Below are 27232 nucleotides of genomic sequence, written 5' to 3' on the forward strand. Positions count from 1 at the left end.
GAAGACTCTACAGAGGGATCTGGACAGGATGGAACGATGGGCTGAGGCCAACTGTGTGAGATTTAACAAGGCTGTGTGCTGGGTCCTGCACTTGGGACACAACAGCCCCATGCAATGCTACAGGCTTGGGGAAAAGTGGCTGGCAAGCTGCCTGGCGGAGAAGGACCTGGAGGTGTTGGTGGAGAGCCAGCTGAATATGAGCCAGCAGTGTGCCCAGGTGGCCAAGAAGGCCAACAGCATGCTGGCTGGTATCAAGAAATAGTGTGGCCAGCAGGACTAGGGAAGTGATTGTCCCCCTGTACGTGGCACTGGTGAGGTCATACCTCTCATACTGTGTTTAGTTTTGGGCCCCTCACTGCAAGAAAGACATTGAGGTGCTGGAGTGTGTCCAAAGAAGGGCAATGAAGCTGGTGAAGGGTCTAGAGCACAAGTCTTATGAGGAGCAGCTGAGGGAACTGGGGTTGTTTAGCCTGGAGAAAAGGAGGCTCAGGGGAGACCTTGTTGCTCTCTACAACTACCTGAAAGGAGGTTGTAGCGAGGTGAGTGTTGGCCTTTTCTCTCAAGTAACAAGTGATAGGAAAAGAGGAAATGGCCTCAGATTGTTCCAGGGGAGGTTTAGATTGGATATTAGGAAAAATTTCTTCACTGAAAGGGTTGTCAGGCATTGGAACACGCTGCCCAGGGAAGTGGTTGAGTCACCATCCCTGGAGGTATTTAAAAAGACTTGTAGGTGTGGTGCTTAGGGAGATGATTTAGTGGTGGACTTGGTAGTGTTAGGTTAACAGTTGGATTCAATTATCTTAAGAGTCTTTTCCAACCTAAATGATTCTATGATTCTATGAACAAAGGCTTGCTTAGGAAACAGGATTGGGATTATAAGGGGCTGTTGCAAAGACCTGCACAAAAAAACCCCAACCTGACAGTGTGATACAAATAAAGAGGGGCTAATTATTCATTATAGCATGACAAGAGGAGCAAGAATGAAGAAAAGAGGACAATCTGAGGAGCCTCTCAGATAGACGGATACCAATGAATTAAATAACTATCATAAGCAGAAGCTGGAAGCAGAGTGACCACATGTACTGATTTCCCCATGCACGCTCTCCCTTCTGCCTTGGACGCAAAAGGGGAAATGGGCTTTTTTCTCCACAGTTTTGTCAGGCAGCCCAGAAGAAAATGAGTGAATCTTGAGAAGGCACAGAAAAAACTCAGTAAGCGATCAGGAAGCTCCCTTGGTAAATAAATTGCAGAAGACCAGGATATTACACACAAGTACAAAATATCCTGATGTAAAGTAAAGACACGAAGCATAATAAGAGTCAGTTTGGTACAATTATGCCTTCCTCAATGACCTCAAACACAAATAAGTGTACAAACAGTGGAAACCAGGTCAAATTATTAGGGATAACAATATAAAAAGAAAACAACAGAAGTGCAACAACTAAATCAGAAAAGGTTAAAGTCACAAACCAAGAAGGATTATAAACAACAAGAAAGCTGTCTATGGAAATACCTCAGCCAGAAGGGAAGAAGAAAGGCTAATGAGTGGTGCTGAGAAAGATTAAATATCTAACACTTCTTTTTGTTTCAGTCTTCACTTAAAAGGTCACCCAGGGGGCACAACTAACACTAGTGTCAAAGAGCTTGCAGGTCTGGTTCAGCTGCCAAACTCACAGACAATTTATCCACACACAATTAAGGCTCAAAACTGTACCAGGGCAGCTGAACATGATCTTTCTGGTTTTAAACAAAAGAAAGAAAACCCTTTTCTCTCTCGCCATGTCAAGGGTTATTGGGAATGTGCTGGGGGTGTGATAATGGGTGTGTGCACAGCTCAGCCCGGGTTAGTGAACTGACTTTCCTGGTGCTCTAACAGATACAAGAGATCAGACTCTTTAGTTTTATCCTAGCATAAGCCAAGAACAACTCTACTTGTAAAGCAGAATGTAAAACTGCAAATAACCAGTACTAAGAACATGGTACAAAATGTTCTGTCTTCTCAATGACTCATCATTTTGCCATTTTGCCTTTGACTGAATCTTTGAGATCCTGGCCTTAACGGAAATCTTCATGCCAGCAAAACAGTAGTAACTCCGTCAGAGGTTGCAGCTATTCTAAAAAATAAAAGGGACCAGACCCTTCCTCTGTTCCTGGGAATAACTGAAATGGCACAGGCAAAGCCAGCTCCACTGTGTGCCACCCAGGGAAGCGCTGTGGGAACAGGCTCAAACCAAGCAGGAGGATGCTCTGTGGGTGTTCACAGGCTTGCTAATCAAATCCTCTTTAATTTTGTGTAAACATACAGTCAGTACAGCTGCAGCCAGATGGGCATGGACTTCAGTCCAAGACTTTTACAGCTTGAGATTGGATTTTAAATTCCAATTTCCTGGGAAATTAATACAGTGAATTCAGTTTCTCACGTGTGCTTGTCTAACTGCTCGCTAATTCAGCACTGGTCCACCAAAAAAAGCATACACAACAGTACCAGTGGTACTGGTTAGGGCTGACATTAATACAGATGCATGCAAAACTATCAGAGCACATTGTCAGAGCTCCTAAAACAGTGAGCTGAAATTCCCTTGGGTATCATGGGAGGGAGCTTATGAAGTGTTGGAAAGAGGAGAGTAGTCAACAGTGGTTCAGTTTTTCTGCCTGAAGCACGGGAAGGACTCCTTATTAGTGCACAGACAGGAACTTCTTAGCCTCACCAGGGAACTTCAGATGGCTCTTACTTGCTGGCAGCAGCTCAGGACCTTGAGGCTAGAAGAGCAACATCACAGTAGTGGTACTTACAGCTCATGGCTGGCCCAGGCAGGTCACGCTTTCAAAAAATGAGCCAGAAGAGTGTTACAATTTTAGAGAGATTAAGAAACAGTAAGACCAAAAGTTACAGGTCCTTTATTAGCAGATGAATCCAGAGATAAAACATAAATGCATAGTCTACTCAGACATGTATCTAGATATTAGCTTTGAGCAATCAGTACTCCATCAATTTCCATGAGGAAAGCTCCAGAATCAGAGCTGCAGACCTTGTCATGCAATGCCATTTGTCCAACCACCCTGCACAAGAAGCTGATGTACAGTACATCTGGACTGATGTCCAGCACCCCTGGCATCATCCAGCTCTACGCTCTCTTCATCGTTTGGCAGAGCAGAAAGTGTGACTCCAAGGGCAGTTGCAGAACCTCCCTGAAAAGACAGCCTAAACCAAGCCAGTTTGCTTAACTGTTACTGTTTTGCTGTTAGGAATAAAAAAATTAAATTGCCTGTGAGAAGCTGAAGACACCCATTGCAATCATGCTGCCTTGTACTTAATTTTGTGGCTGGGGGAATTTCACTTCAGCCCTGCAGCTCACTTAGCATGGTTTCAGTGATCCTATGAGAAAGGCTGATTGGTTTCCTTACTCTTAAGAGCAGTAGAAATGTTTTAATTGTTTTCACTGAGCACTAAATCACGTCCTTGACGGTAAGGGTAGTTTATTGCATTGACCACCCAGAAGAAACATAAGGCATTTCTGACTCCTACTTCCAGAGGAAAAAGCTGTACTTTGTCACTGTCTGTGTCATTCTATGGGCCTCTATAAATAAGAAATTAAGAGTTCCTCACATAACTTATTTTATATCAATCATTACCAAGTCAGGTAGCTCTAATAATAGCCAGAAGAGATCTACAGCCTACAGTTTGGTCCAGTTTACAAAGCATCTGCATAAAACCGCAGAATGAAAAGGTAGTCACAGTCTGGTCTGGAGGGAATCCTTCACAGGATGGAGCTGCGATCAGCATCCTAATTTGGATGGAGCTGGTTTTGTGTCATTACCGTTTCATTTAGACTTTGTGGGCTGCTGCTGTGTCAAGATACTATTTACATGATGGTTGGTTTTACCCAGAATTGGTGTCCAGCAGCTAAAATTCTATAAAGCAGTAAAAAGCTGTCTTTTGCCATGAAGAACAGGCAAGCTAGGTTGACAGCAGCACATGAGGAGAGGCTGAAACAAATGAGGAGCAGAGGGGATGGAGGCAGCCAGGCAGGCTTGCAGTCTCCATCACAGCCTCCCACCCTCTGAGCGAGCAGGTTGAGTCGCAGCAGAAATGTTCCCATCAGGGTGACCCAAGGGCTGGGACAGCGGGTCTGGGGGTCGTGCTGGAGCTGGGGAAGCCACAGGTGTACAGTGAAGGGGTCAGGCAGGTAGAGACCACGGAGGATGCTGGCAGGGCAGGGACCACCTCTGAAAGTCCCAAGAGAAGCAGTCCACTGTGGAAGCAGCTTGGTCAGCAGTACCCTAAGTTGGTCAGAGGGGACAAGAGAATATGCAGTTAAATGCAGAGAGGAGATTAAAAAGAACAGCAGCCTAAAACACACAGTCAAGAGAAGCCTAACAGATTGATTTTATTTTAACAATTAAGCTGTCAGTGGTTGTAGCGAAGATAACTAGAAAAAAAAGAAAACCACCAAGCAGGCAGATTTCACCCTTAAACTGAGACCCCCAACATGTGAAGGAAGCAGAACATTTCAGCACCCTTCTGTCTCTCCCTCTTCATAGGGCACCTTCATGGGGTTTATTAAGTCCAAGAGGGAATACAGGAAAAGCGAGTCTCCTTCCCCAGGAAAATGCAGCATTATGACCTTTCACACCAGTCTGGGATGAAAATATCTGGATGAAAACATTTCTTTCTTTTGTTCAGGTAACCAAATAAAAATATTATCATTCAGTTCACTCTGCAGCTATAAAGGGCTAGAAAATTCTTCTTTCCCATAACTGTTGAATTACCACTGGTTTAATTTTTTTAGTTTGTATCACTTCACTGGAGTGACCAGTTGAAACTGTACACCATTTTACCAAATGTTTTCAGAAAAAAATTGCTGTGAAAACCTTCTTCAGAAAACACTGCAATAGGTTGCCCAGAGAGGTTGTGGCTGCCCCCTCCCTGGCAGTGTTCAAGGCCAGTTTGGACGGGGCTTTGAGCAACCTGGTCTAGTGGAAGGTGTCCCTGCCCATGGTAGGAGGGTTGGAACTACATGATCTTTAAGGTCCCTTCCAACACAAATCATTCTATCATTCTATGATTCTTTAGCAAAATGAAGGCTTTAGGCATCAAAAACATGTGTACACTCCTTTTGTTTTACTCCAGACCACAGGAATTTGTTAATTTCATGAAATAACAGAAACAAATGTTATGTAAAATTAATGTGTTTTCTTAGAAAACTCAGTTTCAGACCAAATAACCTCTCTTAAAAAATATAGATGAAAAAGAAGTTCAAAGAACACATCTCATAGTAGTACTCTTAATATAACACATTTAGAAACCAAAACAAAAAGCCTGAGATAGACACACATCTGATGCTATTCAAGTTGTACTGTCGCACTCTCATTCCCCTGAGATTCTGCTGAGTCTAGATGACTGTAAGCAGTAATGGTCTCTTAAAATTAAGACCAAATGTGAAAGAAATGCAAAGCAGTTCATGAACTCTTCCTGTCCGTGGAACCAATTATATTATTGAAGACTGCCAAAACAGTCTGTATTTTAATTGCTCTTCAAGATTTCACTGTGTCCTGAAAAATAAAATTCTGTTGCCTTTACAATTCATGCCCAAGAGATATTTAAGAAGAAAACTGCATGAAAACATTAATAGTTACTCAAGGTTTTATTGAGAAGAGTGCCACTTCATTTCCTTAATTTTGTGCAATTCCCAAAAGGCCATAACATCCAATTTTTTGTCTATTCCATGTTCAGTACAATTTACAAACATACCCCATTGATTTTTAGTCTGCAGAGTGCAGGGTGAAGATAAACAATAACTTTATATAGAAAATATTGATTTAAAAACATTGATTCAAAGCTCTAGGGTATCAAAAGATTAGTTACTTTTAAGGAAAGTACTAAAGGTGACTTTCGGCTACTTCGTTACTGAAAAACGCAGAGCAAATAAACCCTGCTATTCAAAGCAGCAAGATACCAGTGCAGCTGTACAAAGCAAGTCAGTTTGACACAGAACAGACCAATAGAAAGAGAACCAAAGAGACATTGCCAGCAACTGTTTTAGTGATAAAATAGAAAATGCTGCATCTTCCAGAGGAAGGAAAAAAAAAAGTGTTTTGTTATAATCTTGAGCTGAATAAGGAACAGCACAGAATAAAACTTTGTGGTGATGTGAGATCCCACAAGGATGTTTTCAAGTGTATGATGGACCAAATAAATAGGGTGATGGGGCTGCAATCAGGTGGGCATCACTGCCTCCTCCTGAAGTTGCTAGGAGCCAGGGACCCTCAGTACCGACAGCTGTGGTTTGCTGGGGTTTCACACGAACCCCCTAAACCCAGGGCTGGTGCTGGTACCCTGCCTCACACCAGCATGGCCACGTGGCCCACACCAGGCACTGCCAACAGAGCTGGACTGGCTGGGTGATGCCATGGGATTGTCCCACATGTCATGGGGAGAGGAGCAGGTGCACAAGGTGTGTTGGGTGTGCAGAGCTGCGCAGGGACGCATGGCCACATGGCAGGGGACTGCCAGCAGGCACCAATTCTGCTGGGGCAGGCACTGGGTGCCGGCACACAGCTCCACGCTCACTGGAGCCAGCCCTGAGGAAAACAAAACAACAGTGCTGAAGGAAAGACAATGTTTAATCCACCCCTAAACTACTTCCACAATCTCCTTATAAAACACAGGACTGGAATCAGTGAGGGAGGGCTACCGTAACTAGACCTGTGTTATCCTTTAACATAGGAATCTGCCTGCTCAGTTTTAATGAGTCTTGCTTTTGTCAACATTTTCCTTCTTTAGGCACATTCTGATGTATAGTTCCCGATTTCAGCTGCAAAAGGAATCTGTGACAAGAAGAAAAATGACCAGAAGAAAAGCAGCCTGTGGTAGGGTGGTAATCTCTTGTCAAAAAGTGCCCTTCTTTCAAGTTCAGCAATCTCACAAGCATTTCTGTCTCTTTCTGTAGAGTCCTTTAAATGATGGAAAAGGAAGATAGTTTATCCCTAAATGGATGTTCTTCATTCACATTCACACTGTGCCAAGAGTACAGCCATACTTAAACTCAGAGGCCTTTAAACATCTCATTCTCCATGCACATGGCATAATTGTCTCCCACATGGTATAAACTGGTTGGAGAACCTGCCAACATTGGCGCAAACATAGACATAAACAACGCTGAAAACAAGATCAGAATGGGGAGTGGGCAGATGTTGAAGGTAATCATGCAAAGTGCACTATGCAGATTATACAGTTACTTTTAAGAAATCTTCCTCTCGCCCATGCAGGTTCATGTTAAGAACAGTGGTCCTGTTGTCATCAGAGCCCTCACCCATAAAACTGGCAAAGCAATATTGGCCCAACCTCCTGTCTAAAAAATTTCAGCTGAAAGACAGGGCCCAAACAGCACTCTCTCTAGCAGCGTTACAAATCTGGAAGTAATTTTATGTACAGAGCCTGTGCCAGGTTATAAACATGAACTACACAAGCAGGTTCCACCTTTACTGTATCATTGCAAGTCTTCATGGTGTGAATGATGCAGGATGGCCTTTGAGACAACCTGGTAAAATCAAAGCCCTTTCTGTGGCAGAAGCAATGACGACTCACTTTACAGGAGGGAGGAGTTCTAACCAAGGAACTTCTAATATTCAGTGCATGTAATGTCCTCTGCTGGGGAGGAATAGGGTTGGGGAAGAAACACAGAAGGACCATCTTTCAGGACAAATAGTACTCATACAACCATAGGCTGAAACCTTATCCCAGAAAAATCCAGCATATGAGAGATTACCCACAAGAGCCCCTTTAAGCTTTTTAACTCAAACCCTGAATTCGGATTTCACAAGTGGTACAGGATTTCTAGATGCAAGAGCAGACACCTTTAAGCAAATGTACTACAGAAACACAGAAGAAAACCAAAACTCTTTCTAGAAGCAGGCATAAAGACAAAAATTACTGCCAAAATACCTTTTACTAAGTTAGTGGAAAAGTTCTAATTTTTTAGATTTTCCATATATCCTAAACCGACATGGTGAAGATTTTCCTGGGGACAACAGATCCCTGCCCACACACTAAGCCCAAAATTTAGATTGTGTTTCATCTACAGGTGCCAGTGTCTGTCTTGCTATTGACACAGATATTTCTCACTCTGAGTGAACAAATGCACTCTAATTACCTGGACCATCCTGTTATCTTTCCACAATATGAAGATGCTTGAGTTTCAGGGACAAGACCTTAGAGATTGCTATGAAAAGGTGTAAATTGTAGTCATTGCATACAAGAAAGGAGGTGGTAGAAGAAAGAGAATGTCATGGGCACACAGGGTAACTAAGATACTTAATTCCTCACCTTCTGTAAGGCCCTCAGGCTGAGGGACTGAGTGGAGGCTTGTGTCAGATAGCCTCATCCTGGAATCAGGAAAGTGTCTAAGCGGTCTCAAAGACAAGCACAGGCAAAAAGACCTTAACCTCACAGCTTACAGAGAAACTGGTATGGGGCTATCCCCATGTGGAAAATCATCTTTAGAATATTGTGTCATTACCCACTGATGACCCGATGGTGTAAAACATAAGGTTGCCCAGAAGGTAATGACTGACAGGAGGGCTTGGATCCAGCCACGTGGCATCCAGAGATTCACCGTCTCAAAGAAAATACCTTAGTCACTGTTGAGTTGGATTTGCCATAAGGGAGAGCCTTCCACTCTGCTTGTATTTTGAGGACATTTATATGCAAACATTGATGTATGAGCAATCAATCATTCTGGGCTTTTAGGTGACTAAAGGGGGTAATTTTAAACAACTTGGTGGACCAGAAGAACACAACTAATAAGACAAACAGCACTGTTTTTCCTAATTTTTGGACAATCAAGAATTTTTCAGGATAAGGATGACTTCAAGTTATTAACTCCATTGTTGTCTTCTTGTTTTTCATTTAAAGTTCTTTCAAATACTTCCTCAATAAATCCCTTCTATGACCTTGACATCTCTTTCAACAAGCTGAAAAAGATGTTTATTTCCACAACTTCTGTGATACAAGCTTCTATTGAGCCCCGGATCACAAGACAGTAGGTGGGAAGTAGGGAATACTGTTTCCACAATGCTGAAAATGAATGCAGATCTTGGATATTTGGCAGAGTTGTTCAAGCTGCTGTCTGCCAGTACTTACAAGCACTCACGGAACACAAGTGAAAAGAAAGCAACTTTTGGAAACTTCCTAGTCGATTTTGTTGGGCTAGATGGATTCCTTCCCAGAAATGAAAGACAGAAGGGCCTTATACCAGTCTCTGAAGTTCAAACTTTTTTATTTTAATCATGCAATACCTACATAAAGGCATTCTTTTCTGATTAAAATTATATTGGCAAACAAACTGGCAGCCAGAATTAGAAATGCTGACTGAGGAACAGAAGTATTGGTAACCATAATTCACATATCAGCCAAAACTTTCAAATTGACAATACCCTACACATGCAATGTGCAGATGCTGTAACAGTCAGTTGGCTGAAGTTAATTTCCTTCAGAATCACAGAATATCTCAAGTGGGAAGGGACCCATAAGGATCACTGAGTCCAACTCCCTGCTCCTTGGACTATCTAAAACTAAATCATATGACTAAGAGCATCACCCAGATGCTCCTTGAACTCTGACAGGGTTGGTGCCATGACCACTTCCCTGGGGAGCCTGTTCCAGTGAGCAACCACCCTCTCAGTGAAGAACCTTTTCCTAATGTCCAACTGGAACTTCTCTGATCATTGTTAGATCACCTTAGAGGTTACTAACAAGAATAACACAGAGTGGATTTTTAAGATATATTAGCTAGGGGAAAAAAAAAAAATTAGAATTACATTTGTATTTGCATCAGAAACCCTATTACAGGATGTTTTCTTGCTCAGTCAGGAAACAGAACATGTATCACTTACTATCTAGTGATTTCTCTTAGACTAACTACAGACCAACACTTGGTGATTAAATTATTCAAGCAATAATTTCAAAGAAATATATTTCAGAAAAACCAACATTCTCTCCTGGACATATTTGCAAGTAGTGGGAATAGCAAGGAATAAATCTTAAATGGATCCAGCTTTGGCTGGGATTCACCTTAGCTCACATTAGGAGTCCGCATTGTAGCGCTTGTTTCTGAGCTAAACTTCCTAGTCTCTATCAGTAGGGAAAAAACAACTACTTTTAGAGTACAATTTATTTGATTTATGTTATATGTCTACCTCAGGATGAGACGAATCATGTTGGAGAATTCTGGAAATCCCTATTTTCTACCTTCATCGAAATGGTGGTCTACCATCATTAGTTCAGAGAAGTTTGATGCTACGAATCCAGCATATGTCTTCAGTAAAGGAACTATAACATTTTCTCATGCATGGACTCCTTCGTTATGTAGCACCAAAGAATATCTGAAAAGCAGTACCTGGCATATTGTAGAAATAACAGCCAAAAAAAACTTCCTTCCATTAAAAAGTTATGAGTGTCAATATTACTGAAGTAAGAAAAAAGAATTGAGTGGTAGCTAAATTTTACATGGAAAGAACAGAAATAACTACGGGCTACTTCAGAACAGGTTATCCAATATAATTATACATAAGACCATTACAAATAATTATGTATTTCTGTATCAATACAAAGTTGCAACTTAAAAGATTGCTGCATAAAAAGTGATCTTCTACAGGCCGGTTCAAGGACACTGCAGACAAAAGCTAGGGCACTCTGATGGAAATAACTCTGTACCATTATTAGGGTGGGTTTTGTTTTTCACTGCAGCAGAAACATTTGCATGGGAAGAACAACTCCATTTCTTCAAAGTTCATCATCTGTTTATTTCCTAGTAATTTGCTGAGGTATCATAATTAGACTGTTAACTTTAAGGAGAAAATAAACTGCAAAACAGAAACTGTTCTGAAGCAGGTACTAGCCTGGTCAGCAAGGTTGTTGCAGTCTGAAGGGAATGGGCATCATGTACGCTCTCTGAAGGGTTTGGTTTTCAACAATTTTAACAAGAGACAACAGGCAGAAACTGAAACACAGGAGGTTCACTCTGAACATCAGAAAACACTTTTTTTACTACGAGTGTGACCAGGCACTGGCACAGGTTGCCCAGGGAGGTTGTGGAGTCTCCACCCTTGGAGATATCCAAACCAACTGGACACAGTCCTGAGCAACCAGCTCTAAGTGGCCCTGCCTGAGCAAGGGCTTTGGACCAGATGACCTCCAGAGGTCCCTTCCAACCTCAACCCTTCTGTGATTCTGTGATTTTTTTTTTATAAGTTCTAGGAGCTACTTTACCTGCTGCTATTCCTAACCTGCATTTGGTCTCTGCTGCTTAGGCTCTAAGATATATTTCTTATTCAGTTTACCATCTATTTTACATCCATGAAAAGTGGGTACAGCATTTGCCGACATCAGTCATTGAAGTCTCAGAAGTTAGTTTTTCTCTGTCATGCCTATGTTCAATCAGGATATTAAAACATTAGAAGGTGGACAAGGGAGTGTTCTTCCTTGTGTCTTTGTAATGATCATCCTACACGTGTACAGGCAACTTTTTGCACAAAACGAAGATTATAGGGGTAGGGGGCATTCATTTTTTGTTTGATTTAATACCATATCACATGTAGCATGACCCCAAAGGGAATAAAGGACTGGGGTATCTCATCTTTTTGACAAGATGTCAGACTCCAACACATCTCCAAGACACTAGCTCTAAGATTATATTATGGCATTTATGCTTACCAATACAAGCTGACTTGAAAAGCAACAATTCTTCTTCCTCCCTCCCCAGTCCCTTTCACATCTCCCTTCCTCCTGTGCACTGACTATAACAGACTTGAAATCTGTTGATTCTCCTGTATTGAGCTGGGTAGCCCTGCTTCATACTCTGTGTGTGAACACATGAGGTCAAAGGCTGGAAGCAAAGGCATTATCTTCTGGAACAGTTCATGAAAGGTTCACCAAACCTGGAGGTGAAAAGACACAGAAAGTAACTGCAGATAAGTCAGCTTTGTCCAGTACTCCATCTGGCAGACAAGCATCTTACAGAGTGACATAAAGATGATGTTAAATGAAGTTTCAGCAAGATAAAAATAACAAAAGATAAAAATTAGAAATTACTAAATCTTGTAGGAATTACCATAATCTTCACATTGCAAAATTGAGAAGTATCACATCTGGGAAAAAAAAAAAAAAAATCTCTGCAGCTGACAGAATGAAGGACTAAGAATACAATGCTGTAATTTTGGGAATAAATTAAGAATGAAAGAAATAAAAATGGTTTCATTACTAATGGTAATATTGTTCATAATGCAAAAGTATTCAATTAAGTCTTCTGCATTCAGAAATAAAATGCAATTGTGTCACATGAGGATGTTGAAATACTTTCTTGTCCATTACCAAACCAGAAGAATGTTAAACATTGACCAGATATAAATATTTCAGAAATCAGCAAATCTAGACAATTTACAGTAGGAAACCATGAAATAATTTCCTGAAAATTAGCATTCCCAGAAAATTCCGAAAGATAATCTAAACAATTTTAGTTTTATTCAAAATATGAAGTTACTTGTAGTCAGACTAGTATGAGACTATTCTCACATAAAAATTATTATAGAAGTTGTAACACAATTAACTGGAAGAGAATTAAAAGAAAATACTACAATCAGAAGTAATCAATGTGGTTTCCAGGAAAATAAAGCTTGTCAAACAGATCTGGTATTTATTCCTGAATGGTTTTTTGTTCCATGAAGTTGAAATTATGCTATGCAGAGAAAAAACAGAAACATCAAAATCTTGCACGATTAACTGGCCACTCTCAACAAATAAGCTTTGATAGAAAAGTGTTATCAAAGAGCTGTTTCCAGTGATGTTATAAAGGACGTAACATCATTAAAAGCTTTCATCAGTAATCTGGAAGTAATATAAAATCGTGGCTGATGAAGTTTGCAGACAACAATACCTGGCAAGAAGATAAACAGTGATAATGACATCAGTTTTCCAGAGGAATCTGCATTACTGCAGTGAAATGGCACCAGGCTGAGCTCCTTTAAAAAAGACAAATGCCCCCACATCGAAGAATGAGGATCTTATCCCAGGAATGGAAAGTAAGCTAACACGAGCATTCAATGTATTAATTCAGGAATTACTATGAAAATTTTACCTATGTATTAAAATTACCAAGTCCTTAACTATACTGAAATCCTGTATACCATCCTGGTGCCCAGATTTTATGGAAGACTCTGGAAAATCGATGAAGGTAGAAAAATAGAGCCACAAAACTTAAATGACATATTTGTTCTAGTGAGAGAGAGTTCATGAGCTCAATTTGTTTGACTTATCCAAAAGGAAACTGAGAAGTGATTTGATTACAACATTTAAGTACCTCCGTGAGGAGAAACTGCAGGATATTAAGGAGCTCTGCCCTAGTGGAGAGAGGCATAAAAAGAAGCAGTGGCTGGAAACTAATGCCAGAAAAATTCAAATGAGACATGAGGCACACACTCATCACTGTGATAACGATGAGCCATTGCAACAAACTGGCAAAGGGAAGTATTTTCCCTCTTCATGCTTTCAAAGCAGGACTGGACAATTCTCTGAGGGGTATGATTAAGCTGGTCACAAGTTATGCTTTAGTCAAATTATTGGGTTCAGTACAGAGGTAACAGGGAGAAATATAATGGCTTGTGATATATGACAGATGAGACTAGATGAACTAACACACACCCCAAGGCTAAACTCTATTAATCAATTTATCAATGTTTTATGCTGCCATCCACTGCTACAGTATCTGAGCACTTTCATATTAAATCAATAGCAATAGCGAAATCCCTTATGGACTTCAAGGAGCTTCTGGAACTTTTGCTTTTAGGAGTAAAACTAATTAGGGGAGGATTTTGGAGGTTTTCTAGAGGCGGTCAGAAGATCTGTATTTATTCTTCTTGGTATAGACTGTATATTACTATATTTCCTTTGTGCTTATTTTGAAGCAGTGAGCTAGTGATTTCAGTCAGGCACAGTACTACTAAATGGTTCTGCTTAAGAAACAGTTACCTTTCTCTCCCCTAATGCTTGCAAACATGCCAGTGAGTATCACGACACAACTGTCTCAGAGCTCCGCTTTCCAATGTTATTTAGGGTAAAGGACACTTGCTTTGCTGATACCAAGAAAAAATGTTTGCATCCCCAGAGAGTCGTAATTTAGATAAAAATGAAGAGTGGCAGTAGGCCCAACGCACCATATAATCTCTTCCTTAAAAATTACATCTTTTCAGAGACAAGATACCACTCTAAGAGGATAACGTGTCTGTTCTACAACAATTCTCACTCCAAAGCAATTGAATTTTTATATCTAACAGTTATTATAGACTTACAGTATAGGATGCAGTGTCCTCAAAATACATGTATTTTGCAAAAAAGCATTAATTCAACCTTAGACTCTATAAATGATAAAAATACAAAAGTACTTTTTGTACAGAAGTTCCTCCCAATGTAATATTTGACAAATGTACATTAACAAAGCAACTTCCAATTAATTTAGAGATTGCTTGAGATCTAACACACCAAAAATAGAGCAAATTTTCTAGATGTTTCATTTTTCTTACAATAGCAAACTGTTAACACTTTATTCTTCAAGCTAAATCAATTTTCATTAATTACACTCTATCCTTCTGGCCAAAGAAAGATCAAGGTAGGCAAACAGGATTACTGCAAAAATAAGATATTGATCTAGTTTTTAAGCAATATTCTATCATTACATATTTTTGCTCAGGTTTTTATTCATTGTTTTCATGGATCAGTGAAGAAGGTACTTCTCAAAACCCTGTGTGTTTCAATGGGCTATTTGCAGCTGTTAATTTTTCAGCTAGAAAAATTTTACATACTGTGCACTCTCTATTGCATTCTGTAATCCCTCTAAAACTTTGGGCTTTTTGAAGTTGAAAATCTTCTCTTATCGTACATGCACAAAAACAGCCAACTGAAGACTGCTTTTTCCTCAGAGACTGTCCAGCACCTACAGAAGCAGGGCAGAGACCAAGCCCCTCACTGAACACCAGATGCCCTGGCACTTGTCATATACTCATGCTGTTCTCTGAAGCCCTGCTGAGCCTGTCTGCCTCAGGTAAGCAGAATGGCTCAGATCACCTCTGTTTAATTGTAACTGCTTCATCAGCCAAGCTTTTTTCCTGAAAGCACACCTCCAGCAAAAAGCCTTTATCTCTACAGAAAAAATAAAGATTAAAATTTTGTAATAGTCCACACAGAGCTGAAAGGAAAACTAAGTTTATTCCCTGAGCTACAGCCAAGAAACACATGGCACTGCTTAGGACTTACTTTGGGTCGAGAACATGCTTATGGGCCCAGACTTATGCTCATCCATTAGCACTGTGGAGAAAGCAGCATGCGCACTTGTGAGAGACTGAAATGCCAAATGATTGTCTTAAAGCTTGCTTGTGTGTGTGCTTGAGTCACAGGGTGGTGTAAGTAATGCCTCGAACATTCATCAAGGACCAGCTGTGGCCTTTGGATTAGTCTAAGGAATGTCACCCAAGGAAGCAGGAGTGTATTGAAGGATGCAGCCCCCACTCCCTCGCAGTTGTATTGATAAAGTCCTTAGATAAGCCTCAAAGAGGGGGAAACATGGACTGAGTGAAGCCAAATGTTTCCCCTCAAACACAAGTACCACTAATCACTGGCTCCATTGTCTAAGCCCAATACTTTGTGGCTCTACTGTGTACGCCAGATGCCATGCTTGCCTTGCTACTGACTTCACCATTGAAGAGGTGACAAGAACTGATAAGAATCTGCCCTAGAAGCAGGATGATTGCTCAAGAAGCATGAAGTCAGCAAAAACCTGTGGGAACAGAGGAATAACAAAGGTGGGCAGGGTGGGTATGACCACTGACTCAGCTGGACAAGGGGTGGTGCACCCCATTTTCCCCTCAATGCATGTGCAGAACCCATGATCCACCTTTTTCCTCGTCTCTCATGGAAATGAGTTTGTGGAACACCTGCCCCTCCTCATCTAGTATGCTAATCAGCTGATAAGATGAACTTAAAAGATGACAGAAAACTTTGCTGTGTGTGCACCTACTGCCGAAGACTGAGGACCAATGGGACGCTGATACAAGGAAATGATCACCTACTTTGCAACTTACTTATAGCAACTTATAATGATTTCTGAATATTGCTTAATAATCCTGCTTGCCCTGACTGTTCTGTGGAAGCTTACCAAGGACTACTGTGTTCATCAAAACCAAGCAGTTTTCTGTGGAAACTTAGCAAGAATTACTATGTTCAACAAAATTATGTTTCTTGTCCTTGGAAAGCAGATGTGCTCTAACTAGTTTAGTCTTTGTAGTGAATAGATAGCCATATATGGACAGTAGAAATTGATACACTGATACTTTTAGATAAGATAGAATGAATAAACCGGCTGAAACCACTCTTGTTGTTCAAGAAATTGGCTAAGAGAATCTGCACATGCTCCGAGGAAAAGTACAAGGTGAGGAAGACTGTGAGCCTTCCTCCAAAAGACCCCCCGAGGATGCCCACCAGGAGGCAATGCGCAGGTGCAAAGATAACATAAACTGCTGACAGCAGCCTTTTGAACCAACCCAGCCTTACTTATGCATATGTATGTTTGTATTATGTAATCTAATGAATATGTATATCCACACTCTATAAGTTTTTGGTAAAATGTGCTGGGGGAGTGCAAGCTTTGTGGAGAAATCCCCTTGCACCCTGGCACCAGAGTAGACATACCTGCTTTATAACTCTCTCCGAGTTGTAGAGTCTGTTTCCGCAAATCAACGCCACTGGATCCATGGTGGTGACTATTCTTGCAACTCTATTCTGGATGCTTGCTTGATTTCTGCCTTTTCCTTCCATTCTGTCCTATCGCTACCACTCTTCACTTTTAATAATAAAAACTGTTTTGGGTATACGGCATTTGACCTCTTTTGTGTCTTAATCTCGCTCTTGGGATCATACAGAAACCTCCCCCGACATTGGATCGAGAAGCCACTCCAGGGTACCCTTTTGGCTTGAAATGGTACAGTTAGCTTATCACAGCAAACAGCCCAGTTCTGAAAGCACGTACTCGGTGGCAGAAGCAATACTGGCTAATGGGTGTACCAGCCACCAAGATCCAGAAAGAGCATCATGAGAAGAACAGATAGAGTGATACCAACTCCTGGAAAAGACAGGCATCAAGGAGACTGGAGGGGTAGTAGGAAAAGGAGGCAAGCAAGGAACAGCAAGCAGGAAAGACGAGCGCCCATGACAGGTAGTAAAGCCCCAATACATCAAGTTTACTGACTAGACAAGTGAAAAATATCAACTCAAAAGACAAATATAGTATATAACACACCCTGGGTAGCAAAAGTGGATTTTATTTCTTGAGTTTAGAGCTACAATCCTGGTTCACTTTGGATAACACGATGGTATAAAAATGTAAAACAAAACAATAAAACATTGTAAAATATTTTTAAATGAAAAATAAAAAAGAGTACCAGTGACTAGTCAGAAACTGCATGATATCATACTTCTCAAATTTCACAATATTCAACAGGCAAGCGGAGTGTCTCCTAGGCACCAGCTGCTCAGTGAGACACAGTAGGTTAGCATTATAAGGCTAAAACATCAGCTTTAATTAGATTTAATTTCCTAGTCTTAAATCAGGACTTAAAACTGATTATATTGCTTTACTTTTCTAGGAAGCCTAAAAAAAACCCATGCCCCCATGCCCTAAATACTCATTAATTCAACCACAAAGATTTGCAGTTTAGGATAACTTCTAGAACTACTTTTGTATTTCAAAGTAATTCATATGAATATTACAGACTGATTTAATGTGAATTGTTCTAGTAAAATGTGTACACAAATGACTGGCAGCACATTAAGATTCATAAGACATAGACATAAAAGAAAAAATGAACCTGTTGTACCCAGATTATAACTCTGAGAATGAGAATATGATATTAAATGACCCAAAGGAAGAATAGGCAATTGACCTCCCAGAATATGAAGGTAGTAGAAAATAAATTAGGCTATTCTAATAAATTGTTGGTTTAATAATTTAATACAAACTAGATAAAATAGAAAGGCCTTTTAGGAATACACAAAAAAGCATTTTTAGAAATCAGTGTTCGATGCTAGAAGTGAGGAAATTAAAGACAGTGCAATCTAGCAGCAGTACTCCAAGCAGTGAGGAAGTCACAGGTAAGTTCCACATTTGCACTCCATGACCTTACAGAAGTCTGAAGCACAGAAACAATTCACTAGCAAACAAACTTCACACTCCCTTTCCTTCCCTAGCAAAATTCTGTTTGGTTTCAAGGGGACATTTATTAAAGCAAACTCCCAAATTTTTGCTTTGCTCTAAAACAACAAACAAATCAATAAACTATCTGTAGAAAACAGCACCGAGGGAAGAAGGGGAATATGAGAATATCAGTTCAACAGGTACCTTAAAAGCAGTCACAAGTCTTAAAAGTCTAGACTTAAGGTTGATTATATTTTTACAGGTTTCTAACAGACTTACTTTGGGAACATAATATACCTGTATCTTACAAGTTTGGCACTCGTAAAACAGCAATAAACTATATCAAACCTGATGAGTCCTGCTCTTGCAGATCTGTTTTGATAAACAGAGCAAGGAAACTGTCTTGATTTTTAATTTATGAGTAAGGCCCATGACCAGCGAAAGAGTGTTCCTAAATGAAGGCATTAATGTGGGAGGAGAAGCTATCAAGTTTATTCTCCTCTGACTTTGACCCACATGCAGAAAGTTGGGTGTTGGTTGGTTGTTTTTTAAGTGTCATGCAGAATTCTAAAGAAACAGGGCAGGAACTAACAAAGAGATATGAATAACTGTATCTTTTCCCCTCCCCTTACAGCATGACCATTAGAAAAACCACTAAAAACACTATCACTAAATAGCAGCAAGGGGACAGTTACTACTGGTTTCAAAGAGTTTAGATAGGGGAATACAGAGGACCTCAGCAATGACTTACAGCTAAAGAGCTGCTGTTCCTTTCCTTGGAGTTGAAAGGAAATAAGGAATCAGTCCTTTAAGAGATACCTGGCTGTCCCTCCACATAAGGGGCTGATATAAGAAAAGTCAAATGATTTGACTGAACCAAGGATGCTAATCCTTACATCTACCAAATCAGAAATTAGGCTCAAGGATAGAACACTATTTCAAAATTGTTAATGATTTTTCAGAGATCTGTAGTTCTCTAAGCTGTTTTTAAAAATTCTGCCTTCCTTGTTATCTCATAATTTTATCCCTACGGGTCCAGCTGGAAACTAAAACAGAAATGAAATCAAAGATGGACATCTAAAAATGGAAACAGACTAGATCCCTGGTTTGTGCAACTAAGCTGGCACCCAGATATGGGATGAGTGTTTAAAATCCAAATTTAAAAGAAGTGACATTCACTGCTTTGATTAAAGGAACATGCAATCATATAGATCAAGTAGGCAGACAGCAACCAAGCATCTATCATAAGAGAGGCCAGGGACAATATTAATTGCTTCAGGGAAGAAACTACCACTTGATCACTCAAGAAACACGACGACTTTACTGAATGCTCAAAAATTCCTCCTACCTGAACATCCTCAAATAGTAATCTGAAGAAAAAAAAAAAAATCCAACTACAGCAGGACTACTCTTTGCAGAGACCTGTAATAGTATCTCTTGTAATTTTTATAAGCATTCAAATGAAGGAAGAGCTTAGTGATTATCTTTTAAAAGCAGTGCAGGGAAAAGATGGAGGGGAGAAGAAAGAAGACTTGTAGAAACTTGCTAGCAAATACACAGGAAGATGCACATTCATAAGTTTAAATGAGGACTCCCTAAAAAACTGAATGCGGCTGTGCATAAAGCAACAGCAAAACTGAAGAGACACAACTGAACTTCTTCAGTGCAAGAATTTCTGATTACTTAATATTTCTTCAAGAAACTTAAAATTTTAATAGGCCCACAGAAGCTTAAAAATTTTTTTAAATTTTATGACAACTTTGGAGGACAAGCTGTTCTTATATAGATCCAGTAAGTGGTTACAAGAGAGAAATTTTGAGAAGTACTATAAAATGAGATTTTGTCCTCACTTCCTGAAGTGGAAAACTCACTATTACCTCTGCAAACATATTCTGTTTTTAAACCTCAGTAATAGTTTCTAGTAGTCTACTAGGACTACAATGCAACTGTAAGGCAACCTGCATTTCTATAGGAAATTATCCTGCAATATTTAAGATTTGGCAGTTAAATACAGAAAGCAAGTTGTAAGTGTTTCTCTGTAGAGCTAAACTTGGATCCAACAAGTTTTTTTGTAAGGGAACCTGAAGTGCATACACTTGCATTTCATTTTTTTAAACTTGGAGTCATGCTTTAACTGCTTGGGCAACTTGAGTAGGTAACAAAGTGCAAAACTTTGTAGGAATTTACATTATTCTTCTCAAATATACAGAGGAATTCAGCTGGACAGAACTGAAGTGCCAAAAAAGAAACAGAAAAATACTTAAGGTCCCTTTTCAACAATACAAGTTATGACATCACTGCTGAGTGTTTCTGTGCACAGAGGTGCTCAGACTGACAGTAACAGCCACCTAAGACACATCTAAGACTTGTTCCAAGATCCACGGTGATGAGAAGTACCTTCCCGTTACTTCATACTTCTACTGTCTATGCTACAAAAGAATTCACTTCCTGCTAATAAAGTAAAAGCCATACCCTCACATTATGGTTCTCTGCAACTTATTTTAATACACAAAATTATGGAGCTATTCCAAATGCCATCCATTCACAAAGCAGTGAAATGGGCAAGGAAGCTATGATAACTGGTAATCACATTAGATACCACAAGAGAGAATGTAAAAATAGCAACTATTCAAAATGGCAAATTTGTTAAAAAAATAATGAAGATGCAAATAGCCTACACACTCATTTAAATTATGCAGGAATATTCCACTTAACCAGGTCAAAATAAAAAATTATATAGTCAGCAAATGGGTATTGTTAAACCTGCTTGATAGTTGAAGATCTTTTAATTTGAAACAAACTAGACAATGAAAAAGAACTCAAAACTTCTAAGAAATGGAAATTCTAGATATGTCCATGTGTTTGGAGACAGCTTTATAAATCAGGTAGGAGAAACCAGAAGTCTAATGTTTTTCTACAGATAAGCTAAAAGGGTAGAAGACTGATTTTACCCCTCAGTTTCACCCCATTTAATCCACTACAAATACCATCACACCCATAAATGTGAGTAAATAAGCAGCGGTGCTTCGTTTCTGTTTTCACACAAGAGTGCCCAATAATGCAACATATAGACAATTCATGACACCTTCAGCTTTGCCTCTTACATGCTTTGCTTTTAAACACTCCAAGCAGACCCACACCCTTCACTCTTCCCACCACTATTTTGCAGTTATTTCCTTTTCCATGCTGTCTAGATGGGAAGTATAATTTGGGGGAAGGAAAAGAAAGACGACTGTCCTCTCAGTCATTCTGTTGTGGAAAGTGCAGACAGAAGGTGGAAAGCCTGTATGGTTGAAGTATGTCTAATAAGGACAGAAACCTAGTACAAAGTAACAAAAATGTTGACAGTTCAGTTTTCCAAACAACATTTTGCCAGACCAAATTTAGGTCAAAACCAGCAAAAGGCAACTTCATATTGCTTTAAAATCTGTTTAAGATCAGAATAAGGAAAACTATTTTTGTCTTCTAAACCTCTTAACCTTTCTAAGTTTAAATGAAAAGCTTACCAAAACCAATTCAACTGCCATTACAGGTCACCTTCAGTCTAAATTTTGGCAAAATTACAAATCACTGGAAAGACATTTTCATAAGTGTATCGGGTCTGGCTGAGCCAGAATTGGTTTTCCCCTGTAGCAGCCCTCAGGGTGCTGTGTTTTATGCTGGGAGCTGGCAGGGTGTTGATAGCACACTGGTGTTGTGGCTACTGCTGAGTAGTGCTTACACAGCACCAAGGCTCTTTCTGACATTTCCCCCGCCACAGTGGGACGGGGTGGGCAAGATCTTGGGAGGGGACACAACCAGGACAGCTGACCCGAACTGACCAAAGGGATATTCCATACCATATGACGTCTGCTCAGTATAAAGCTGGGAGAAAGGAGGAAGGGGGTGGGGTCACCCTTGGTCCTCCGAGGCAACCACTACGCGTATTGGAGCCCTGCTTCCTGAGAAGGCCCGACATCGCCTGTTAATGGGAAGTAGAGAATAAATCTGTTTTCTTTTTTTTGCTTCCGCGCGCGGACCTTTGCTTCGCTTTGCTTATATTAAAACTGCTGTTGTTTTACCCACAAGGGTTGTTTTGTTTTCCTATCTTATTTTCTTTCCCTTCTTTGCCCTATTGAGAAAAAAAGGGGAAAGGGGGGGAAAGTGATAGAGCGACTTGGTGGGTACGTGGCATTTAGCCAAGGTCAAACCACCACAATAAGGCTTATACAGCCTTATTAACAGGCAAAGGTACAAGTAACATAAATAAGGATGTTTCAGTCTCATTAAAGTTGGCCTTTCATTCTACCTACAAAGACAGATAGAATTTCATATCAACGAGACAACACATCTTCATCTCACCATGAGACTGATGCCTTTAAAAAGAGACAGAATAATAGTACCATGATATAGAGACAAACCAAGCATGAAGACAGATTTATCTTAATTTAACCTGAATGAACATTTCCCAATGTTTATATTTTTCTACAAAACTTTATACTTCCATTATCATTACATAATTTTAAATAAATAAATCAGTAAAAATAAATCAGTAATAATTTGTCAGGTCCTGCTTTGTTGGTTACTTACTATGTCTGCAGAAAAAGCAATGTTTCTAAAACTGGACAGCAATAAAGATTCACAGGTTAAATGTAGGTTTCTATATTTATGTGCCTATAACCTTACAAATCAGGTATTAAAATGTTTGGGAGTATACTGGGTTTCTATCCCACTACTTGATTTTCCAGACTTCTTACTTTCTACAGATGTTTTCTTTGCAAGTCAGATTTGGTTTTGAAGGTAGGTCATCTTTCTAAATCTAAGACATAGGGATTACAGAACTAAAAATTTATTTGAAACAGACAAATACTCTGGAGAGTTACTTAACAGAAGCTACTAAGCACTTGCTGTTTTTTAAGATCTCTAGAGTGTTTATGAGTGTTACTTGGAAATGGATAATTGAGGTGAGCAGTTTAAGTAAATATTAATAAAAATTAAACAAAAACTATGGCATAAGTCAATATATTCTGCTACTTGTAATATGCTAAGTAAAGAACTCTTGAAATAAGCACAAAGTAACAATTTTTATCCTACCATAAGCTTCAATATTAACCCCTTTTGTTCTAATTCCCCACAAAAAATGAAATTTAAGTGGAAAGGTTGATGCTAATGTTAACACTCCACTTTTTTTCTAAAATGTTTCACTGGGTTTTCACACTTCACGTGCATACAACACAAAATAAATTCAAAACTGAAAGTTTCTGCAAATACAAAACACAAGAAACAGGCCGAAAGAATACAAACACACAGTACAGGTAAAAAAAAAGCTGAAGACAAATTGATATAAAAATCAGTATTTATGTAAAAAAATAATGCATTGTATATTGTAAAATTAGTCAATAACAGTATTCACCTTCACACACAGATGTCTAGATTTTCAGACTTCAAAAGGTTACATAGCAAAGAAAGGAGACTGTAACTACATGTGAGGCAGACCGCTTCCTAGTTTCCATCCCAGAAATTTACACCCTGAGCCAGCAGGGAGATTAGAAGCAGAATATAAACTCTGATTACAGTGGAGTGTGTTTTTGTACTGCTAAAGCATTCATCCAGCTCACACAGATCTGGGAGTCAGAGCCAGCCTGCCTTTAACAAAGAAACAGCCACAAAAATTAAGCTTCTAAAACGGGGTTGGGATGAAGGTGCAAGTCAGTGAGTGGATCCTCCATGTTCAATACAGGAACTTTTATGGAATCCAAAAACTCACTTTATGAAGACTTCATCTCAGTTAGACATGTTATCCAAGATCAAATATACTTTACAAATACATTTCATACCATGCAAGTTTAAATAATATTTTACTGTAACACTAGAACTCAGTCTTTTTCTTCATGTTTTTCTCTGAAAAAAAGTTTGTATTATATAAACAGAACTTTTTTTCACTAAGGTAACTAAAGAAAGCCTAATCCTTACCTGTTATAAATCATTATCACCCTACAGACAGTAATGCATTCATGTAGTTGAGGGTCTGCCCCAAAACTATTTTAAAGCCATGTTATTAAAAAAATATGGTAACAGGATATATTCTCTAAGAAACCCATCTAATATACAGTCTGATGAAGAATCAGTACTCTTATTACAGGTCGTCACTTTTAGGTACTAAACACTCTATAATAATCATCAGGTAATAACTCTTATTAAGGAAATACAACAGCAACAGCTTTCCACCGTGTTTGGTTTTTTTTCCTCTACTTCCAAAATGCCATATAAAGCTGCAAAACCATGCAATTTTATAAAGTATCATAAGATGGACATCTTCAAGCTGAATTTTTGCTAAAAAAAACCCTCTGTGTTTTGGCCATGATGGCTCAATGATGTTGAAACAAATGCTGTATGTATATTAAAAAGTCTCCGTATCTACTGACAGAGAAAACTAGTATCACATACTAGTTATTCATTTCTCAGAAAATTGCATTTATAATGTGCAGTGCCAAATAAGATTGTCAAAACAGTACTTCAACATGTAAGAGATGAACATATAAAGGCACATACAGATTGTCAATAATTATATCACATTTCTTTGAAAACAGAATATTTTCTGCACGTGTAAACAACTTTGTTTACATAAAGGTTCACACCTTTAAAGTGAGGTTAGTGCTGCTGACTCAGTTATTGCTACATTCACAGTTTAAGAGAATTTTAGACAATATATGAGGTACACTCCCAAATAGAGCCATCTTCATTTCTTACTTGTTCATTTGATCATGAAATAACTATGAGATAATTATGCAGACTAAAACTACTGGCCATAGAAGCCAGTAACACCCAAATCATTGGATCCAAGATAAACATCATCAGTGATTAAACTTCAAAAGAGCAAAAAGTCACCTTTGCAGAAAAAAGTTCCTGTTCTTCATTACACGAATATTTTCTTCATTTCTATGTATGCTAGTAAACTTTGAGCACATTAAGAGCCGATCCAAGCCATATTAGAATTTTTGCACCTTTTGACCAGCATGTTAATTAAGTCTCTTGATTCAACAGCTTGGAGTAAAAATCACCTTCCCTTTGATCTTCTGGCATACAAGTGTCTTATACTTTTTGTTAGCTGCTTTATGAACATTTTGTATACTCTTCCACAGTACGTATGCATGGTTTTCTGTAATTCCAGTTCTAGGGGCTGCAACAGGGAATGAACCAGATCATCTCCAAATGAATACTGTCAAGAGGTTAAGAAAAGAAGACTTAAGGTCAATACGGAAGAGTGCCATTATTCAGAGTTATTAAAGAGTTATAAAAATGCCTTTGAACATCGTATTTGCTATCTAAAGATTTATTAAATGTTTTCAAGAAGTCCTGAATGCAGTATCTGAAAAACATCTCTAATATTTTCAATAAGCCTAACAAACAAGACTTTTTTTTTTTTTCTTAAAACGTAGGCAAATTAATATATCCAGACAGGCAAGGAGAAAATTTAAAGTTACCTTATTAAATTAAAAATTTAAGGATCTAAAATGATTTCTGGTTATTTGTTTGTTGAACACTAATTTTCCTGGATGACATATAACTTTTAAGGAATACAATTCTTATCAAATTATAATGAAACAACAGTATGAGAAGTGGTACTGTGAACTTTCATTAAACTGAATGATGGTCAAAACACATACTAGGTTTAACATGGACATGAAATAAAGAAGTCATTAATTCAACAGTGCAATATTTTTTATAAACAAATGATAAGCTAAAACAGCATTTCAAAGTAACATAATTTTGTTCATCTTATTACCACTGAATCATCAGTGTTTTACATAGTTTCTCTGACATATTCATAAACCAAATGGGTTCATAAATAAAAAGAAATAATTTTTTTCTTCTGTTTTTGACAATGCACAAAGGAAACAAAGAAATCGTATTTTTATGGAAACACATTCACTTTCCCTGCAATGTATTCTCAGACCCCCAAAAGTACTTTTCTTCATTTTTATATCCATATGACAACATGTAATAAAGCACCATTAAAATATACTATTGATTTTTGAAGGTTATACACACACAATAGCCTGCTACATTAAAATGTGCATCAGTGCTAAATTTTACAGCTCTTCAGCGAGTATACTGATGTAGTGATAAATAGTTTATTAGATGACTTATTTGCAGAATGAAAAGAAGTAATTTTGCTTAGTATTTAAAGAAACAGCAACATATTAATACGCTGAATCTCCAGAAAAGGTCAAAACACAGTATTAAAAAAAAATATTTTCTACAATCCAAATCTATCTACAATTAAATATTAAAATGTTGCAGTAAATACATACAAACTTTGGGAAGAAGTAGGGGTTTTTTTCCTGCATTTTAAAATCTCCAGAAAAACGAGGGTTCTGGTGATTCCAAATGCTCATACAGTTTACTAGATGTATTTATTAAAGGAACGGGAATAAAGCCTTTTAAACAGACATTTACAACTACAGGCGATGTTTTAGAATCCTAACCTAGACATAGTCTATACTATGTTTCGAAAGATGCTCATCACAAAATAAATACACTGGAATTCTATCCAAGCAGTGAAGGAAAAATTGGTGAAAAACTCAACATCACTTAAAAGAGTAAAAAGTTACTTTGTTGCAATCAAAGTAAGTATTAACAAAACCTGGAAACTACATGCAACACTGTAGATAACATTAAAAAAATGACTTTGTGCAAGTACAATGCTGAAAACACTTACATTTTTTATTGCTTCATAGACAGCCCTAAAAGTCGGTTGTTTATCATCATGGTAAACACCTCTGTTTCCATGAAGAATAAATATACCTTCTTCTTCAGCTTCCTTACAATTGCTTCCATAGATGCAGTGGTCAGGCCGATAATTCCATTGGCAAGGAAAGACATAAAGACTTTCTGTGCAGAAAAATTAAAACCCTGGATTAAGTACCAAAATCATTTCAGGAAATACACTAATCTTCTCTTTTTTTCTTAAGGCTGCGTCATAAGTTTCTGTACACTTGTTTTGAAATCTAACA

At 38.7% G+C, this 27232-nt stretch overlaps 1 protein-coding gene across 7 annotated transcripts in view; it reads right to left on the reverse strand.

Moving 5' to 3' along the window:
- Nucleotides 1–2666: 2666 nt before the first annotated feature.
- GXYLT1 (glucoside xylosyltransferase 1) overlaps nucleotides 2667–27232 on the reverse strand; it is a 58873-nt gene continuing 34307 nt past the window's right edge. For 6 of the 7 annotated variants that reach the window (XM_074870370.1, XM_074870368.1, XM_074870373.1 and 3 more), the window contains 2 exons: nucleotides 26938–27110; nucleotides 23554–25434 (listed from right to left, as the gene is read on the reverse strand). In XM_074870370.1, the coding sequence (XP_074726471.1) occupies nucleotides 25273–25434; nucleotides 26938–27110 (335 nt within the window). In that variant the 3' untranslated portion in view covers nucleotides 23554–25272. Of the gene's footprint in view, nucleotides 4282–23553; nucleotides 25435–26937; nucleotides 27111–27232 lie in introns of those variants that run through there. The other variant, XM_074870369.1, reaches the window with a different exon arrangement.

The sequence above is a fragment of the Strix uralensis genome, chromosome 5 (assembly GCF_047716275.1).
Source record: "Strix uralensis isolate ZFMK-TIS-50842 chromosome 5, bStrUra1, whole genome shotgun sequence".
Classification (NCBI taxonomy): Eukaryota; Metazoa; Chordata; class Aves; order Strigiformes; family Strigidae; genus Strix; species Strix uralensis.